Source organism: Lepidochelys kempii, chromosome 4, assembly GCF_965140285.1.
Source record: "Lepidochelys kempii isolate rLepKem1 chromosome 4, rLepKem1.hap1, whole genome shotgun sequence".
In the NCBI taxonomy this organism is placed as follows: domain Eukaryota; kingdom Metazoa; phylum Chordata; order Testudines; family Cheloniidae; genus Lepidochelys; species Lepidochelys kempii.
In genome coordinates, this window is record NC_136383.1 from 106725223 (window position 1) to 106746542 (window position 21320).

General features: G+C 35.9%; 1 protein-coding gene across 2 annotated transcripts in view; it reads left to right on the top strand.

The window, feature by feature from the left end:
- The window catches only part of DHX15 (DEAH-box helicase 15), a 69887-nt gene that overhangs the window by 41963 nt on the left and 6604 nt on the right, over positions 1–21320 (top strand). Inside the window, exons 7-12 of one of the 2 annotated variants that reach the window (XM_073342372.1) lie at positions 5490–5576; positions 7503–7652; positions 7977–8085; positions 10235–10426; positions 13995–14117; positions 18469–18659. In XM_073342372.1, coding sequence (XP_073198473.1) covers positions 5490–5576; positions 7503–7652; positions 7977–8085; positions 10235–10426; positions 13995–14117; positions 18469–18659 — 852 coding nt within the window. The remainder of the gene's footprint in view (positions 1–5489; positions 5577–7502; positions 7653–7976; positions 8086–10234; positions 10427–13994; positions 14118–18468; positions 18660–21320) is intronic. The other variant, XM_073342373.1, reaches the window with a different exon arrangement.

Genomic DNA, 21320 nt, shown 5'->3' on the forward strand with positions numbered 1-21320 from the left:
GTCAGAAGCCCTTTTTTTTCTTTGGGAAATACCCTGAATTTAGGTCCCCTTTCCTCTATTATACCAACCCCTTGGCCTATTGGGGTTTATCATAACGCTGAAAAATTACATGTTATGACCAGAGATTGGTAGTTTTGGTGCATCTGGGTATAAACAACAATAGAAGTCACTTAATTTTCCAAATAGATTAAAAAAAAACTAAGGTCACCAAAATATTGGACTCTACACTGGCTATGTTAAATTAGAACATTCATAAAGTTGAACTGAAGATTTTTGAAGGTCAAAGCCGAATCATTGTATGCGCTCTAGGCAGGGTTTGTTCCTTGATTATTGCCTTTTCAGTGCAGTACAGTGCATGTAGAATACTAGTGACAACTTCTTGTGCTCTGGATGAATAAATCACTTATTAAATCTAGTGAAATGATCCTTTTTTCCTATTGACATTGATTGCAGAAAGCATACAATCTGAAATCACGAAACTAATGCTGCAACAAGATTGTATTAGTAAATGACTTAAATGAATGAAATTGCTTCTCAGTGATGAACAAGTGATAGCATTGTATTTCATTAAATTTTCCTTTATGTTTAAAATATAACTTGCTTCAAAATAGGCAGTGTCTGGTTTTCTTGATAAGTGGGTAACGGATGCAGATGCACAGCTTTCAGCATGCCTTGCTGACAAACCAGTGCTAGTGTTCAACAATGCACTCTAACCTTAGCAAGTATTGTGTTACAAGGGTTGCTAGACTGGAAAAGTATAAGTTGTGAGCAAAAGCAGTCATAAAAACATGCATGCAGTGGCTTCTAATCTAAAGTGTCTGTGTAAAAATGGTGCCTGTTCTCTCTGTATTCTGATTTGTGTTTGGTTGCTTTAGTGACCGAAATGTTTAATATTTTTCTTCTGCAGAGCTAATATAGTAATGAAAAAGTAAGCTTTATTCTCTTCTGGCTTATGTGTTATTAATAGACTTGTTAAATAAATTCCGATTTCTGGATCTTTATTAGTGGCCAAGATACTCAACCCAGAATGCAGCTTGATTTTCAGATCTCAAGTTGTTGGCAGTTAAAAAATCACCTTTCATGTGGACATTTTGAATTTTAGCTGTATGGCTGGAACAAGGGCCAGAACTTGGATTATAGCATAGCTTGCAGGAAAGCTATTGGTACACCCGGTATTGGTGTTTCCTGATGCGTTATTGAAGCTCAAGGCCTTCTTTACTCCCCAAATCTTTTGGAAAAGACAATTGTGCAAGGCAGCTTCAGATTTAGGATGAAGATGTCTGCTTATTTAGATTTAGGTGATCCAGAGGACTCCGTCGCCCATACGGAGGAACGTCAGGATAAGGATGCAACAAGGAAAGATTTCTTTGAGACAGCTGATTTTTTTGACTTAGGCCAGGAATGTACAAAGGCCACAATTGCTGTACCTGGGCCAGGAACACTCATCTAATAGGCTTGTTGTATTTTTGCACCTTACTTTTTGACCAGCTGGTAAGTGTGTTAAGACCCCCCATGTACAACTGCTCTAGATTCTAAAGGAATTGAGAACATTGCCCTCTTTCTGGGCCATAACTTGTTAAGTTGGTAATGTGACTGTTACATAGGGTACTACAGGTGCAGGGGAAAAAAATATCCTATTTGTACATACAGTTGTAATTGTGCAAACTTAGACACAGATTTGTACAGCCATGTATGAAAATGTGGTTAGAAAGCCTGGATTAGATCATTAAGCTCCTTGAAGGTGTTCACACAGTGCCTACGAATGAATTAATCAGGTTATCTTTCATCTCTTGCAGGCTGCGTGCAAGGCTTTTTAATCTCTTTCCAGCATTTTACACTTGGTTCACATTTTGAAGATTTTCTTTGCAACCATAAGGGCTATAAACTTCTTTAAAGGAAAACCTAGATTTGTGGCATCTGAATCTGTTATGGATGGTATTTGACTCTGCTTGCTTACTCTGGCTTTTAAATCACTCGTAGACTTGTCCTCCAGCTTACTTACCCTTCATATAGCTTTTTTTAGATCATCATACTTTTTATTAAGATATTTTTTCAAAATCTAAACCATATATGCCAAATTTTCTACTATTAACTTGTTTATCTAATCTTGAGTTATCTGAAAATGATCCCCCTTTAAAGAAGCAATGCTGCTTCGATGCCATCATGTTATACTTTTCTACGTGTTGTATTGATGTGTCTAATTACTCCGTTAAAATCCTTCAAATTAGAATCAAATTTTTAAGACTGTAAAATTCTTTAAAAAGTACAATTGATTTAGGAGTCCACATCACTTTTCAAACTGAATTTGGGCTCCTAAGTCACTTATATAGTCCCCCCCCGCCCCTCAAAAATTGCCAACAATTTCTAGTGGTTGCAAAGCAAATAAACGCAATTTAATTGTCATATCATCTCAGTTCCTCTAAAATTATTAGATTTTGTAGACACATTTAAAAAGGTTCAGTATTATTAAGCATTTCATTATAGAAGATATATAATTTTAAATTCAGGTCTGAAAGTTGTAGGGCTTACTACTGTAACGAGCCTAACATTTAACAAAGCTATAGTCGAACTGGAGAGAGACTAAACTGTTTTATCCTTTGGTGTAACCCTAGAGAAGATCAGTAAATATCTTTGTTGTAGGCCCCCAGTGCTGACATAAACACAAAGTACTGTCCCGTTATTTGTTTTTATATTTTTTAATAAAGGTAACAGTTAATTCAGTAATTGCAAGGGAATAGATCTAATCACTATTCCCTTGCAATTACTGAATTAACTGTTACCTGGCGTATGGGCAAGGATGAGTATGTTTTCCTTCAGGTCAGTATGCCAGAGATCCGCTGCCATATGTGCTATTCATTCTCTCTCATGGAAGGTAGGGGTGCTGGAACAATTTTTGTAGTGGTGGTGCTGAGAGCCACTGAACCAAATTGTAAACCCTGCAGATAATGGAATCCACTTCAAGCCTGCCGCACCTCCAGCACCCCTAGTTCCAGCACCTTTTATGGAAGGATACTTTGCATTTCCTATTGGTTGATTGCTTTTCACGGATTAAATTATTCATCTTGAATATATATTAAAAATGGAATGTTTTTATATAACATTTGGCATAAATGAGAAGAGAACTTTGGTCATATCATGAAATTCTACTCGTCAATTAACCTGTATAAATAGAACACACCAGAATTGAAATCCCAAGTTTGTTGTACTGTCATGAACAGTTTTAGATTCATTGGAGGCACTGGGTAAAGCCACTGTATATAGAAATACAATTTTTAATTCAGTAGTCAAATAAATAACTAAATTAAGCAAGTCTCAAAAAGGAAAATTCAATGAAGTAAATTGTTAAATAGGTACTCAAATATCAAGATAATAGAACCACTTTGCAATTATAAAATCATGTAAATTGTTAAATAGTCATGATTTATATTTTGTGTAATTTAGCAGATTTAATCTTTTAATTTCGAAACAACTTTTCATGCTTTAACTTCCATTTTGGTTTTAAGGGTAGGATTTTTTCAAAGGCTTTTACGTACTTAAAATAGCAGTTAAGCACGTCTGCTTACCATTTAGTTTCATGTGACATTCACAATAGAAAACTTACAATGGGTTTGGACTATGGAATGTTTGGGCAGTGCATATTTTTTTTTCACCTGATATGCTGAGTGGCATCTTTGAAGATTGAAGTGCAATAACTATTACTGGGTCTATATGGACCGAGCACATAGCAGCAAGATGAGCCCATAGAATTTTCAGCAGCAGAAGTGCCTTAATTGGCTCCACCCATAATATTTAATATTCCCCTGAAGAGCCTATTGCCAACGACTTCCACTTCCAATTGGGACTTTCAGAATGTGGGCATGGATGCCCAGCACATCTGCAGAGCTAAAAAATGTTATGCATGTTAGGCTTATATAAAAATATTTGTAATAAATAATTATCTCATAGCAAGCTGGATCGGGGTGTGTATGTAGTTTATGGAGGTGGATTAATTTAACCCTTTAACACAACACTAGTTTAATTCTATAAATCATTTAAAATGTAAATTAATGTGAAAATGCATCAAGCTGTTCTGTCATTTATTTTAATTCAAGTATTTGACTTTTTTATTTATGTGGCGAGTTTGTACTGATGACATCTGGATGAATATATTCATTTTTGTTTGAACTGTTCCATATAACATACTGTTTCTTACTTAAGTTTGATACAACTCCAGTTCACTACAGAAATATTTTTCAACTTCTGTATTATTTTAACTGTCTAGTATTTAGCATTTAGAGTGTGGGCTTGTTGGGAGGAGGTAGCTGGGGTAATGAGTAGCAAAGTGGTTAGGGGAAGGGGCTGCTATACCTTGTCACTGGCTTTGTTCTTATCTGGGACAAATCATTGTTTTCCTCAAGTTCCTAATCCATCAAATGTAGGTATTTACCATTGTAAAACACTTTGCAATTCACAGGTGAAAGGCATGTTTAAATTCCCTTGGTGTTATGCTGGAGAAGTTCTAGAGATGTTCCTTTTGTAGTTAAACAAGTAACAAAACTCATGTAAAAGAACAACTTTTAACTTAATTTTTTCCAGTCACTGTAGTTGGATGACAACTTAATGTTTTGTGGTGGAGTGTGTTCCACTTAATTCTTATACACACAGGTATAATTGAACTGAATGGAATCTTGGCATGAAAATCAGTTTGACTTTAACACAAGTTGGACTTTAAATGTCCAGTTGTTTTATTCCACTAATTTTAAAAATATGACCACAAAGGTGGTATTTGGACACGTGATAATTTTTTTATTTTTAAAATGGAGTAATTAAACATGGACATTTCTGGATTTTACTTACCAAGATCTTAACTCAGGGTTCTGTGATTGTTAGAGGATTTCGTTAACACCCATAGGAGGAAAAGAAATGCAGAAAATATTCAGAACCCTGAATTCAGGTCTTGGCTGGGGAAAAAGCTTTGTATCAGTACCCTCTGTAGTGCATTGTGTAACACATGATTGCAATTCTAGTTAACTAGTTTTCACTGATTTTTTTAATCTTTTAGGTAAAATTCATTTTAATGATTTGTACCTGCATGCGTGAAACAGATGTGTAAAGCCATGATTAACATCAGTATGAAGTATTAGCTCTTGGAACTTTAATTTTAAACTAGCATGTTTTGTAATTATATTGAGTTTTCAATGGAGAAAACAAGGGAGAGAGGGGAGTTCTTAGTGGACAAATTCAGGGCTTTCTCATCAGCAGAATGCCAGTTAATAGGTTCCAGTGAGACTTACTCTTGTTTGTGACTGTGTCCTAGGTCACAGCTCTAAATGATGTTTAACGTACTGTAACTGAGAATTTGCTCACAAGACTTCAAAAAGTTAGTGTGGGTACTGAATTACTCCTCTCATCATAGCTGCATGTATTATTGCATGTTTAAGTTGTTTATATTTACTATAGTATATGTATCTTGATGTACAAATTTTCATGTTCTCCCCTTCCCCCAACAGGTTGTCGTATCCACTAATATTGCTGAAACATCATTAACAATAGATGGTGTTGTGTTTGTGATTGATCCTGGATTTGCTAAGCAAAAGGTAAATATGTGATGTCTTAACCTAGATTGCTTCTTGCTTAATTAGGGCAGAAAATGTTGGGAACCTGGCTTGCACATAACTTTTATTTCTACAAATATTGTTTAATGTCTTTTGTAAAAGAAAAATCTCATCGTGTGAGGGGAAGATTAGGCCTTTGGTGTTCTGGCTGTGAATGTCTCTACTTCTGCCTGACCAACTGAGAACAGGAACAGAGACTTCCATGTTTTCTTTTCCCTGACCCTCCTTCCCTTGTTATGTAATGTCACCAATAGCAATGCAGGATTTTGTTTCTGCTGCTCTTACATAAAATGTTTTTCTTTTACCATATGGCTCAGGAGCAGCCAAATGAAACTGATTTAGAGTTTCACTCTGCTTCTAATTTTTTTTTTCTTTTTGCGAGGGAGGTGGGGTATTGGTGAGAGGTTTGGGGTTTTTTGCACAGGTGCTCAGGACAGGTGTGGGGTGAAGGAGCAGCAGCACAGGTTCAGTCTCTGTAGAAAGGAGGGGTGAAAGATGTGGGCTGACCAAGTGGACAAATAGCACTGTAACAGAGTTCAGGACCCATGTTTGTAGGGGCTGAAAGTGCAGTTGTGGTAGCACATTCACCTACCGAAGGAAAGCTTTGCTTTGTTGCTTACTATAGGAAACTCAGGCTATTAGAAGGAACTGTCACTGGACTGAAAATTAGTGTCCCGTCCTCCTCAATCAAAAGGAGAATTACTGTTGTGTGTTGACTTCAGAGATCGGGGCAACAAAAGAGATCTCCCTTGCATTATAGACTTGCCCAAACCATCTCCTTTTAATTATTTGTAGTTTTCTGCAATTTTGGGGCTAGAATGGTCTTCTTGGTCTGAAGTCCAGAAATGATTTTTTTGAAAGTTTGAGCAAACTCAGTTCATCCATTATTGAGATTTCTGCATGTTTTAAGAAAAATCATGAAAATCCCATCAGTGCAGTAAAATATTATACATGCATAACTCAAAAATGGCTGGGCTGCTTATTTGATTTCTGCCCAATTTGCAGACTGAGATTTAAGCAAAAAGCTGTGTTTGAAAAAATAGGGCAAGTTTTAAGTTGCGTGTTCAAATATTTTCACTTATATACAGTATGACTGTGCTTGTGGCTTATTAATAAAAAGTTATAGCAATCGACAACATTGGAATGTTTTGAAATGCTTCAGTTTTTTTAAATCAATCTAAATCATGAGGGTGCCTTACAATGTGGCCCAGAGTTTGTCAGAAAGTTTCTTTGACATTAATGAATGCACGTAATCTACTGAACTAATTTTTTTTGTAGCACCCAAACATAGATTTTAAACAAAAATTCAAGCAAGTCTGCAGACTACATGTATTGTATCTAGTGTAAGGAAAGTTCTTTAATTTCCACTTTGTATTTTGTACTACGTGACAGATTCCTTAGGTTTTAAAATACAGTCTTGCTTTATGTCATCAGCACAGTTTTACAAGTTTTTGATTTCCTGACCCCTCGGTACTTGATTATTCAACCTTATAATTACGTTGAGGCTATCTGTTTTTACATGGAATTATTTGAGCACCAGCAGTGCGTTTAGCACTGTATAGAACAAATGAGAGACATGAGTCCTGCCATGAGAATCTTATAATCTAAACATACACACATTAAAAGTGGACAGGGAGCCTAACTGGAAAAGATGTTAACAAATGAGTTGAAAAGTAAACATTTCTTAGTTTAGAGGGGCAAATGTATTTGAAGCTTTCCATTACAAATCCAGTTGTTTTATGTAGCCAGAAAATTTCTCTGACATAAATGAATGCACATAATCTTCCAGTTAGAAGCAGTATTTGAAAATTTAGACTAAAACCTTTTTATTTTCTGCATAGCATTTTTACCTACATGTGAGTGTTACTCACTTTTCTTTTCCCTGCTTCGGACTCCACTATCATATAGGTATACAATCCTCGTATTAGAGTTGAATCTCTGTTGGTGACAGCGATCAGCAAAGCATCTGCTCAGCAGAGAGCTGGCCGTGCTGGTCGTACTAGGCCAGGCAAGTGCTTCAGGCTTTATACGGAGAAGGCGTACAAAACTGAAATGCAGGTAAGATTGCTTAGTTGAATGTAGAATCTCAAAAATTGCTTTACCGTGCAAGAAACCCAAAACAACTGTCAAACACTGCTCCCCCCCCCAAAAAAAAACAGAACAAAAAACCAACAACAACCACCTAATAACCACTCATCACAAAAACAAAGTACAACAACTCCACAACCCACAGAATTTAAAAAGAAAGTACTCAAAGAAAAGAGATTGCCTCACCCACCTGTCTCACTTTTACCAGATATTGCCAGCGTGTTTTAAGGTTGATGAAAAGGCAGGAGAATTAAAAGCAAAGTGGAAAACAAACTTTTTTTTTTTTTTGGCCAGGACAACACCTATCCTGAAATTCTGAGATCCAACTTGGGATCTGTGGTGTTACAACTGAAGAAACTTGGTATAGATGACTTGGTGCACTTTGATTTTATGGACCCACCAGGTATGAACTTGTTATCAAGTTTGTTTAGAATTATATCTTGTGGATTTGCTTTTGTAAGAGTTTACTTTGTTACTCTAGAAAATTTTAATTGCAGTGGATATTGTGTAAGTAGAGACTAATAAAATGAACCAGAATTCAATCTGCCAGTTGTATTTTAACTATTTTGTGATCATCCATAATCAGCTTTCTCAGGTTATTCTGATTTTTAGTGCTCACACCCTTTTTTTACCTCCTCTCTTCCTTTCCCCCCACTAAAAACCCCCAATAACAAAACAAACAAAACACAACTCATCTTTCTGTCATTGCTTGCATGAGTGCTTTCTTTTTTATTTGAGCAAGGAGTTCCACAGTATGCCCCCTGTTCGGAGAGGATAAGGCAAAATCAAGTCATCTGTGGTAGAAAACCTATTAGTTTAGTTAATGAGGTTTTTTTACTTAACACCTTGATTACACAATCTGATTGCACATCAATTAACAATCCCATGTAAATAAGATTGGCCAGTACTTTTAAAGTTTAATGCACACTTTGGCATATTGAAGCATAAAATGAAAGTACCATCTCAATTGTGAATTTAATTTTTGTAAACCTTTAAAAATGTAAAAGAAGCCAGTTCATATTGCTACTTAAATATCAGTCTGGGCTCTGATTTTTAAAATTATATATGGCAGTATTTTTAAATCCTTGTTAAGCACTGGAATACAGTCATACAAATATGTCAGAATCCTTGTTCCCATGCAGGAGATCTGTATAATGGTAAATAGTATTACTTTATACTTTATCTGTGTATACATACATCTGGAGAAATAGAGGACAAGGACAGCATTTTTGTAAGACCAGAGGATGTTTGTTGAGACTGCAGGCATCCAAAGTTCTTCTTTTCTTTTCCTTTTAAAAGTCCTGTCTTAAAATATTGGTATTCAAAAAGTGACTTTGGACTTACTTTGTATGAAACTAAAGGAAGGGGAAGACATATCAGCATACTTTGTATAATAATAGATGTCGATGTCACTAAATATTTGACACTCTTCATATCACTTGTGTCTGGATTCTGAAAAGTGCTTTTAAAAACAAAACTCAGCCTGCAGATTAAGTATCCTTAGCAATAAAAATTGAGTTTCTTGTTGGTGAAGATAGTAAACTTTTACTAACACAATTTTTGTGAAAGAATGACAAAACTGTCAAGAAATAGGGTGGAGGTGTAATATGTATTTTGAGTAAGATAAATTTAATGCATTCTTAGTTAGTTAAGCAATAATTAAACTGTGCCCTCTGACACAGCCTTTTTGCAAGTGACCGCAAATAGAGAGCTTTTTGCCCTGTCTCTCATATGTATGGACCTGTTTGCATGCACTTTTTCTCTCTGTAGACCCAGAAAAACTTACAGTAAAAAAAAAATTTAAATGCCCCAAGTTAAAGGAAGAATAATAGTAAATATTTTTGAAGTTCATTACAGTTGAAACCCAGATGTCATGATAAACTTGTAACCATCTCTAATAGGGTAAATTAGCTGACTTAGAAAAAGGCTTTGAATCTTGTGTAGAACTCGCCTATATCAAACTTTGATTATTATGACAGGTTTCAGAGTAACAGCCGTGTTAGTCTGTATTCGCAAAAAGAAAAGGAGTACTTGTGGCACCTTAGAGACTAACCAATTTATTTGAGCGTAAGCTTTCGTGAGGTACAGCTCACTTCATCGGCTGCATACTGTGGGAAATACAGAAGATGTTTGTTTTATACACACAAATCATGAAAAAATGGGTGTTTATCACTAGAAAAGGTTTTCTCTCCCCCCACCCCACTCTCCTGCTGGTAATAGCTTATGTAAAGTGATCACTCTCCTTACAATGTGTATGATAATCAGGGTGGGCCATTTCCAGCACAAATCCAGGTCTCCCCCTCCCCCCCCCCAACAAACCCACTCTCCTGTTGGTAATAGCTTATCTAAAGTGATCACTCTCCTTACAATGTGTATGATGATAATATTATGTGATTCGTTGGTTGCTAGATCTCTATAATTGAATTTGATGACAGCTTGTGTTCTGAATTTGGTCCACTACAGAAAGAAAAATGATAGTGTATAATAGTTTGTACTTGGTCAGATTGTTGCTTACTAAAGGCAGCTGGACTAATAGAGTGTTTTTCTTTCAGCTCCTGAAACTTTGATGAGAGCCCTAGAGCTTTTGAATTATCTAGCTGCTTTAAATGATGATGGAGACCTGACTGAATTGGGATCCATGATGGCTGAATTTCCACTGGATCCACAGCTGGCTAAAATGGTTATTGCAAGTTGTGACTACAACTGTTCTAATGAGATCCTATCTATTACTGCCATGTTGTCAGGTAATAGCAGGGGGAGGGAAAGAGATGCCAAACAAAGTCCAGATCTCCAGTTTGAGAAAACATTTTAGTTTTCCAACATCTGTACATATAAATTACTACAAACACACCTTTTAATAAAACTAGAATTGTGCCTTTCAGAGCTTATTTTATAGAGTTATTCATAGTGGGTTAAAGTTTAGAAATGAAATTAACACTTACTAAAGCATGCAATATGCATGAAATGGTGAAACAAGAATTTGACTTCCTAGATTGTAGCTAAAATATCTTGGGTTGTTTTGTTTTGTTTTGTTTTTAATATGGAAGAATTCTAGGCCATTGAAACAGAAATGTATATTGCTTTGCTTAGTATGGAAGAATTCCAGGCCATTGGAACAGAAGTGTCTATGAGGATTGTTGTCCATTTCTGTTGAGGACTAGGAGTATCAGTTCAGCCACTTTATTTTTAACAACCCCCATCTAATTTGTGGTATTCCTTTATATAATTTGTAAACTCAACTCTTCCCAAAGTGATCTTATTTAAAAAAAAAAAAATTACTAACCTTAAACTCAGATAAATTAAATACTACATAAATTTCCCAAGTTTTCAAAGTAAAAAGGAAAGCCAAAAAGGGTAGTAGCATATTTATTCCAAAAATGGAAAAGGAAATTTCATTTCATTTAATGGATATGTGTGTACAGCTATATTTTGCTGTTGCAAAACATGAATGTTAGTATGCTGTAGCAGAGCTGATTGTCAAGAAATGTCGTCTGAGGAAAAAAACAAGTCAAGCGGGTTCCATGTTTAAATCTCCAGTTCTGTAGAATGATTGACTTTTGCGCAGTCTTAACAAGATGGCAGCAAGTTCTAGTCCATTGTGGTGATGAGGATATTAATATTGGTTCTTACCATTTACAGACTTGTTTACAATACAATTATACTTCTGATCTTTCTTGAAATGGTTCAAGCTTAATGTAGATGATTAGAAAAATGTTTTGGCTAAGTGTAAAATCTTGCTTTAGTTTAGTCTCAGCATATTAATGATGTGAAAGTTTTGTAAGAACAAGCTAAAATGTTTGCAGAGTTTTTGACTGTTCAGACTCAGAGCAGATGGGCAGGGCAGAATCTAATCATTTTTAACTAAATTGTAGCCTTATTTGCGGAGGTGGTGGTCGGTTGGTGCCTGCCTTTTCTGTCACATTTTCCTTTCCCCTTCCTACCCACCCCAAAAGTTATATTAAAGAGAAAGTATAAGGCAAATAAACTTTTGAATTTAATATCTTGCCTTTTATTTTCTACTGAGTATGTTAGGGGTCATCTTGATGAATAGCGCACAGAAATCTGGGGTGTAATTCTACAGGGCACCAGCATGTCACACACTTAACTGTCTGTGTGGTCCCTGCTACCATACAATAGAAGTTTCTAAGGGGACATTGACCTGCTGCTATTTCAAAACTGAGGGCACCTTAGAAAGCTTCTAGTGGGAGATTGTGGGGTCCACACAAACAGTGTGTGGCATGTAGTGCGCTGTAGATTTATACCCCAGCTTGTTGTGCACTATCTGTTTGTCTAGACAAGACTTTTTTTTTTTTTTTCTATTTAGCTTTCTCCCCTCCAAGCCTATATTTAAAAAAAATCACCACCATCTATTAGGATTAATAATAATATATAGAAAGCTGGCCGCTTAGGATTGTGTCTTTCTTGGATGTAGTCAAATTACTGTTTGTTAAAACCAAAAATCCAAAAAATGTTCTACAAGGCAAACAGCTGGGCTGGTCACAACATGTTTCAGAAAGCACATATAGGAGCTATCCAGTATCAATTCAGAGATTAGTTTTTCGGATTAAATGGAAGAGGTAAATACCAAAAAGGAGGAAGGAATAGCGTTATTGACCACAACAGCAAATAAGTTAGTTAAACCTTCATACAATAAGTTCCTTTTACAAAAAGCTGTTTTGAGGATGTGAAGGCTTGTTTAAATTAGGTAAAGCCAGGACATTTGATATTATTCATTCCTTAACTCACTGTTTTGAATACTTTGTAGCACTTGCTAAATTGCAGGCTTATGGAGATCTCTTCCACATTTAGGAAAAACAGTGAGTCAGTGGAGTGACAGCATAATTAAGAATTTGTTTTTTATTTGCTCAAGTTAAACTTAGCTTTTTAATATTTTTTTATTTCCTTTATTTTCAAATATGGGACTTTAAAGATGTTGGGTTGTGGAAGAAACATCTTCATTTACATTGTATTTGATCCATTGGTCTTTCAGATTTGTTACCATGTGAATTGAAGAGTAGGGTTCTTCCACTAACATTGCTGTTACAATGTCCACCTTTTATTGGAATTTCATGCAGTATTCAACTCGTGCAGTATAGCCAGTCTTTAAATGTAGCATTTACTAGCTTTTATGAGAGAGAAAAATCAAAAGGTCCTTGTCTGTGTTACAGGCAAATGATATCTAGAATAGTGTTTCTAATTAGGTTTGTGGGCTTTAGTTGTGAAAAAGTGCAAAAAGTCCCAAGTGACTGGAAAAAATAAGGAACATAGGCCTTCAGGGCTCTTCTTTCAGCATGTTTCATAGCATTAAATTAACTTAAAACGCATACAAAACCTTATGTTGCTGTCTACTTAAAGAAAAATCAAACTGTGTTTTTTTTTTAAATGAGGTGAAGACCTTGTATAACAACTTTCAACCTCATGAATTAAGATAAGTGTTGCAAACCTATCAAATTGGGGTGGCTGCTTATAAAACGTTGACAGACCATAGAACTAAGTGATGCTGCAGTAAATATTTGTGCACTTAAATTGTCTATTCGTCTGTTACATTTTTGGCACTTAATTTCTGGTTTTGAATTAAAAGTCAAAGCATGCTCATGGATAAAATCACGTGTATAAGAGAAACTGAGGATAGGCAGAATTCATCAACTTCAGAGTGGGAGTTTTATTTCAAATAGTGCCAAAGGGCGGTTTAACCTTCCACCACTACCGCTACCATCATGACCTTGGACTTCTTTATACTTTCTCATTCACATAAGTTTCTGTGTACCAGTGCTGATAGCAATACCTACTGGAGGTGACAGAATACATGCAAGGTTGAAATTACCTAGCAGCAGACTAGTAGTAAAATTTCACCAGCTGCACTAGTGCAGTATAGTTTGAAAATTCTCTTCTGTACTTTTGTCCACAGAGAGCCTCTCTGAAAAAGACTTCCTCTTAATTAGACAATCGTTGTCACTTTGATACTGCTGTGTGGTACAGCTATCAGCACTGGGTCTTGAACTAAGATCTGTTGAGCCTTCTAGTATATTTAGGCAATCTTGATGGCCTTCAGAATAGAGATTTTGATGCCTACATATAGTTCTAGTCAAAATAATCAGGTACTCTGTAGCTTTGAAACCCTCTTGTCTTACAGATGTGGTTAGGTGTTGATGTACCAAATCAAGGTAGTAAACAGTCCAAGATGCAGTTGGAGGCCATCCTGCCCTGCCCTATGCTCTGTGAACTGACCTAGCTAGGCCTTGTTCCTCTATCTGTGAATGCGTGACTCATCGATATGGGCGTTTGTGTTGGGCCCATACCAACCTTGTTTAGTCCCACAGTGTTTTGTTCGCCCCACGGAAGCCAAGAAAGCAGCAGATGAAGCCAAGATGAGGTTTGCCCACATAGATGGAGATCATTTGACCTTGCTGAATGTCTACCATGCTTTCAAACAAAGTAAGTGTAAACCTAAGCATTTATATAATATGCATTAACTCTTAATATTACCATCCTCTATGCCTGGTGTCAAGTGTGAATTAAGCGAACCTATTTCAAAGTACCAGCTTTTTATATAACAGAGTATTTTTAAATAAATAAATGTTATCATGTGAGGAAAGATTGGCATCTTTTTAACAATGCTATCTCTCTTACCTTAGAACTAGGAAGTAATCTCATTTATCTGGAAGATTGACTTATTAACACCTGAACTCTGGCTGCTGCCCAGTTGTATTTCTTGACTACCAGTTCCCCTGCAGCTTTTGCTAGATCTGCGCCATGGGTTGCCTCTGTGCCTTTCTGAATTGGACTTAGGCACTGAGTTTTTCAGGTGGCAGATGCAGATAGTTTTTAAAAAACTATTTTAAGAATATTGTAGAGTTTTATAAAATGTTGGGATTATTTCTGATGTTTCTTTTCCTGTAAAATTACATGCCAAAGTTATCACAAGTCCACCTGTTGAGCTGAGAGGGAGAGAGAATAAAACCTACAAATGTAAAATCCCTTTAAGAGACACTTGAAATAGCACATCTGTATCCCTCAAACAAAATTTTTGTTTTAAAGTTGGGTATCTTGGTCTGGCCCAGGTCTTGAAGTGAGTGCTGGGTAGCCTTGGACAGCAAGGAATCTACCTTTCCCAGGCATATGAAATATTAGGCATAGAAAACCTGAATTTTGCTTGTCTTGGGCAGAGGGTAATGTCTCTGGGGAGTTTTGAGGAGGGGATATTTCAGAGTTGGGAGGAGAGGAGCATTTCTGGAACCAGGTTGATTTGGGAAAAAGGCTGGTTAGGGGGCCGAAACGTTGGAATAAGTCTCAAGGAGATTAATTTTTAGAAGAGCGTAGGTGACATGTCAATAGTGAATGGTAAGTTTATCACATGGCTCTGTAATTTATCACATGGATATCACTTGTACATATATGGCTTGTATGTGTATATACAAACACAGTATACTCTCCTCCAAACCCATCACTCTTTTTGTTCAAAAATATTTCGGCAGTTTGAGCAAGATCAAATGACAGAGAGGTTAAGATAAGCAGTTCTATCTCTTTTTGAAAAATAACTATAAAAGTGGCATCCTGGGTTTCAGTATTTTCCATCAACCATTTCCATGTCAAATTTGCTTTGTTTGTAAGTCAAAAGATTAGATGAACCACCAAGAAAGCTTCACATGGAGTTTAACAATCCAGCTGTATTTTTACATAATCAGTAGAAGAAAAGGTAGATTTAAAAAAAATTTGAACTCAAGACTTGGCTGGCAGCTTTGGTGTATGATGCAAAATTGAATCCAGTTTACTCTTCCATAACCTTATTGCAGCGCTAACAGGAGTAAAAACTGTAGGTTTTTAAAGTTAAGTTTGTATGTAGAATTAAAATGCCATTATTACCTAGTTGCTTTTTGACTATAACCACATGTGGCGCTCCAGTAGCAAGAGAGAGTGTCCATGTTTTTTGATAAAAGAGCCTACAGATGTCTTCAGATCTTCACTTTGAGCAGCAGTTAAGAGGCTTCTGTGAAAACTCACTATTAGTTTTGGAGAAGCTTGCACTGCTGCCACCTTTATGCTATCTGCTCTTTAGATTGAGGACTTGAGGCTCTAGGATTCTCCATGTACCTTTTATGGACACTTAATTTGAACATTTTTTGGAAGCCTGCAAGTGAAGGAAGTGCTTGACTTAGAGGGTGAAAACAATGCTGCTTATGAAAATGAGATTTAGAATACTCTGCCGAAAGTGATAGCAGCTTTCAGTCCTCACTTAGCATCAAAATAATATTTATTGGTGGTGTTGTGTTGGGTCCTAGGTCTATCTTGTTTGGGATCCAGCAGTTGTGGCAAATACCTTAGTGTTAGTACAACTGTTTTTACCCCCCAAAAGAGAGTCATGTGCTGTTATGAATACAGTTTTTCCTCCTAAACCACTGTCTCTTTAAAAGTACAAGTACTCTGGTGAAGCATACGTTCTGTAATGATTAAAGGAAAACTGACGTGACAGTACATTTACAACGGAGCTGCGGTGATGTGTTCAGTTTGAGTAAGATGCCACTCTCTGCATGTGGAAATACCTGGGGAACCAATTTTTTCTTAATTTCACAGTGTTCCTATGGTACCTTATTTTGAGCTGCGGACTGCAAGTGGATATTCTTTTGTACAGGACATTATAAAACTCCGGTTAAGTTCAGTGAAGAGGATAAGGATTAAATGGCATGCAGTTGAGATTTTCTCTCCAGTGTTTGGCTTAATAACTTTAAATTACTCTAGGGCTAGTTTGTACTGTTCATTCTACCAAAAAGCCTCTACATTAATCCTTTGTTTGTAAGGTGTCTTATGAGAGGAAAGTATAATCTATTTTTAATAGTTATAACATCTTGGCTTCTACAAAATAACTTGACAGCTTCCTCAATACGAAATTTATCTTTTTTTGCTAGTCTGAAAATACAGAAAACGTACTCGGAAAACAAGTACCTTAAATTTTGCACAACTTTGTACTTTTCACCCATTCACTTATACTTAAGTGAAGGATCACTTCTCTAAATGTTCAGGCCAGTGTCCTTTAAGAATGAAGTGATCCTACAGTCTAATTTCACTCAGCATATATAAAGTGTTCATGAACATGGAAGACTTCTTTTTAACAAATAATATATAGTAATAATACATTAAGACAAAAGAGGCAGTTCTGCTCTACTTGGCACTGGTGAGGCCTCAGCTGTGTGGTCACCACATCTTTTTTGATGTGCGGACAAATTAGAGAGAGTCCAGATGAGAACAACAAAAATGGTATGTTGAGAGAATATCACCTATGAGGAAAAATTTTAAAACAAAACAACTGGGCATGTTTAGTCTTGAGAAAAGAAGATAGGTAGGGACCTGACAAGTCATAGAATCATAGAATATCAGGGTTGGAAGGGACCTCGGGAGGTCATCTAGTCCAACCCCCTGCTCAAAGCAGGATCAATCCCCCAATTTTTGCCCCAGATCCCTAAATGGCCCCCTCAAGGATTGAACTCACAACCCTAGGTTTAGCAGGCCAATGCTCAAACCAAGTCTTCAAATATGATAAGGGCTGTTTATAAAGATGATGTCCCTGGCCACTGAATGTACGATAAGAAGTAATCTGCAGCAAGGGAGATGTTGGTTAGGTGTTAGGAAAACTTTCTGATTTAAGGATTGTTTCAGTAGTGGAACAGGCTTCCAAGGGAGATTGTGGAATTTTCATGCTTGAAGGCTTTTAAGAACAGATTAGACAAACACCTGTCAGGGATGGTCTTAGATACACATGGTCCATGGACTTGAGCTCCTTTCAGCTCTTCATATCTATGATTAAGTAATGCTGCTTTTGTCAGATTAGTAAAGCCGCAAAGGTAATTTCAGGTGCATCTTTTGAAGAGAAACTGGCATTGCAGAGCTACATTTCTTAAGTACTTTTGGCATTGTCTAAATGTTTCTGATTTTTGTTATTGAAGGGAACTGATGCTGTGTTTAATGTTATCACCCTTCTTTAAATACACTGAAATGAGCTAATGTTACAATGTCTCGATAGAACCACCATTTCTGAACAGTAAAAGGAGTAAAGTGTGAGCGTACCCATGGTAGGCAACTAGTCTGGATAATCTAGAGCACTAGAAGTATGGAATTCTGGAGATGTTACTGTGATAGGCTGTGTCCAGCCGCTTATGTATGCTTTAATTTTCCCTTCAAAAGGCAGAAAACACTTAACCTACCACTCCTCTAAGGTAGCTAAAGCATGCTTCTACTGCTCTTTAAAGATGAAAAAGCTCTATAAAAGGGCTTAATATTTAAGGAGGTTTTATTATTCATTTGATTTAGTTGAAGCATCAATGCAATATAGTTGTACTAGTCTCTCTCATGCATTCATTACCCATATAACAGTAGTTAGTAAAGATTTCCACATGCTACTTGCAGCCTGTTCATTTTTCCCAGCAGTGTGGGCCAAGGTTATTTGCACTTGTGTGGCATAGTGCCTCTCATCTTAGGAAGAAAGACATTTATTGGCATAGCATGTGAGCAAGACAATAGTGTTTAGACATGTATGTGTATTACCACACACAAAAAATGCTAGGTATATTCTGTGGTTCTGGCCACACATTTTCTGAGTAGAAGACAATTTAGCCAAGTTATCTAATGTATAAAATCCATTGAAGAGCCTAAGAACGATTAGCACTTACAAAATATGGATTTTGTTTCTGGTTCATCTGATTGACCATTCAGTTGGTCACTGTTTTATTTATTTGTTTTAATGGGATAAAAAGTTCAGTTTTGGATGATTAATGATTTTTTTTTAATGTTGCAGATCATGAGTCGGTTCAGTGGTGTTATGACAACTTCATTAACTACAGGTCCCTGATGTCTGCAGACAATGTACGCCAACAGCTGTCACGAATCATGGATAGATTTAATTTGCCTCGTAGAAGCACAGACTTTACAAGCAGAGACTATTATATCAATATAAGAAAGGCTTTGGTTACTGGATATTTTATGCAGGTATGTGTGTATCTGTATATGAAATGTGTAGACTCCTCAGTTTTTGCTGTGTAGATTTTAACTTTACCTTAATTAACTATCACCAGTTATACAACTTATATGAATATTACTTATAAAAATGTTTAACCATAATTTATTCAAATCTATTTAGTAGAAGATTTATTGAGTAGGAGTGTGCAATCAACCTGACAAATGGCAGTCATCTCAAGAAAACCACACACTTGGAAGAGAAATTGCAGTTAAACTAATCTAATTTTTTCAAATGTTATTTCTTTAGTCTTTACTAGTTACCTTGCTGAATAGCTGGCGATTAATCCCTGGTAAATATTGTAAAAGAAACAAACCAAAGCACAGTCCTAATACAGTTGTCTTTCAAATAAAATGATTTTAAAATGCAAAATAGACAGTGTCTAATCTGACAGAACTACAGAAAATGTATTTGTATAATTGTTTCTGATATTTGAAGCATGAGAAGGAAACTGCATTACAACTGCCATATTGGTTTTCCAATATGAAAGAGGGAGGATCAGGTAGCTGTTTGCTTTAGCAAGTTTAAAATAAAAATTAAGTTTTACAGTGGTAATAAGCTTCCATTTGGATAATGGTCAACTGCTTCTAAAAGCAAATGCTCTGAGCATTTTGATTAAAATATTGACTCATTTTTAAATATGTAGGAATTGTTACGCTTGTCATGACTAATGCTCTATTTAGAGCTTCATTGTTGGATAGGATATTGTGTTAAACATTGAGGTTATTCTAATTATCGAATCATAATATATATGGACTGCAAACTTGTGCTCCAACAATTGTCAGCAAGTGACTTATAAATACTGATAAATATTTAAGCTGAACCGGTGATTGATCATTTCAGCCTTGACACTGTCAGTGATAAACCATGGGTGGAGCACAGACTCCACAATTGATCTATCAGAGTCCCAGGGAAGGAGATAGAAAAATATTGCAAGACTGTCAACCTTTTTCTCAAACTTTTTTTCCCTATGTAGAATGGTGATATACCCCACAACAGTTAGTTCTCTTGGGAGAGTTATAGCACTGGCCCCTGTCTGCTTTTTAATTGTCCACGTTTCTATAATTGTGCGCTCTGATGCATAGTGAGGAATTACTCCAGAATACCAGCAGACATAAAATTTGTATAGTTGGTACTTGCAAGGAAATCAAGCCATATTCACTGTTTACTTTCTAAAAGAAAATTTTAGCTGATCAGAAAATGCGGGAGAGCTGTATTCTTATGAGAGGACTGCTAAATGGCTACTCAGTAAGACAGTCTGCCTTTTAGTGAAAGCGTAGTTTACATAGACTTATTTTGTGCCACATTCTTTCTTTTAAAAAGTTACTAACATGTCCATTGATTTTGTGTATTTTGATGGGAGAAAAGCTCATGTGACTTTGATGTTTTATGTTTGTGTGAATTCACCTTTTAGTGGGTAACTCTTTAACAGTTTAACAGTAGTATTATGATCTTTTGTTTTATTTTATATTAAAATACAAAAGATTACATTTATGTACCATTAAAATTACATATAAACCAAAAATGGAAATCATGGTTTTCATACTAATGCTATCTGAACAATGGACTGTATATTTTAATTATAGTAAACATTTCTCATAAACAGTAATGTATTAAGACAGAAATTTAGAGAACAAACCTGTTTGTTTTTGGTTTAAACCACAGACTAATCGCCAAAAGATCTGCCACAAGCTTGCTGTATTAAGTTTCTTATCTGTACTAATACCTGACAAGGGCATTGAGACCTGATTATTGATACTGCTTGGAAGTGCACTGGTATACGTTACTAGAGAAGTGCAGAGTTTTAACTAAGAAATAAATGGAAAATACACTGACAGATTTAATGTTACTCTTGAGAATGTTCTGACTTTTTATACTTTGTTAATTTTTTTCATTTTTAAGAGGGGAAAATGTTAAATTCTACATTAGTTAAATTTGAGTGCTGGAGAAAAAATGGTTTTATAACTGTAGTTCATAATTGTTAAAACACCTGCAGCGCACATACTCTTCTCAGTCTAAGCTTTATTTCCTCATACAAATTTCAGGCCCTAAAGTATTTAAATTCCTTGGCCTTCAGGGCGCAAATAGCTATATAGAAACTTCAGCACTTCTTTTGCACTTGCATCTTTTAATTTCTACTTTCAAATCTATTTTTGGAAAGCTGTGAGAAAATATTACATAAATGTTAAAATAAATAGATATGTTCTGAACATAAGTGAAAGATGCTATTGCAAATGTGAAGTATTGGCTCGTGAAATACGTCAAAAATAGTACATCATGTAACTCTTTGTGCCTTAGGAGATGGTCCTCAGTAAGGGCGTTATTAGACAGACACGTACATAAATATTCCTTCATTTCACACCTAGGTCTAACAGATAGTTGAGACATAAGAAGCCCTAAGAGATGAGACTATATATTTTGTATGCTTTGCATTAGCCTATAGTATTCAGATTAGAATACATAAAAATGAAAGGGGAAAATAGAAAAATGAATGGCCTTTGATATATAGGAGATCGGACTCGATGATCTAATCATCTTGTCTGGCCTTAAATTTTATGTATCTATTAGAAAAATAGCAGCACATTTATTTATTTCCCTTTTCATTGTTACCTGGTCATAATCCTGTCTGATCT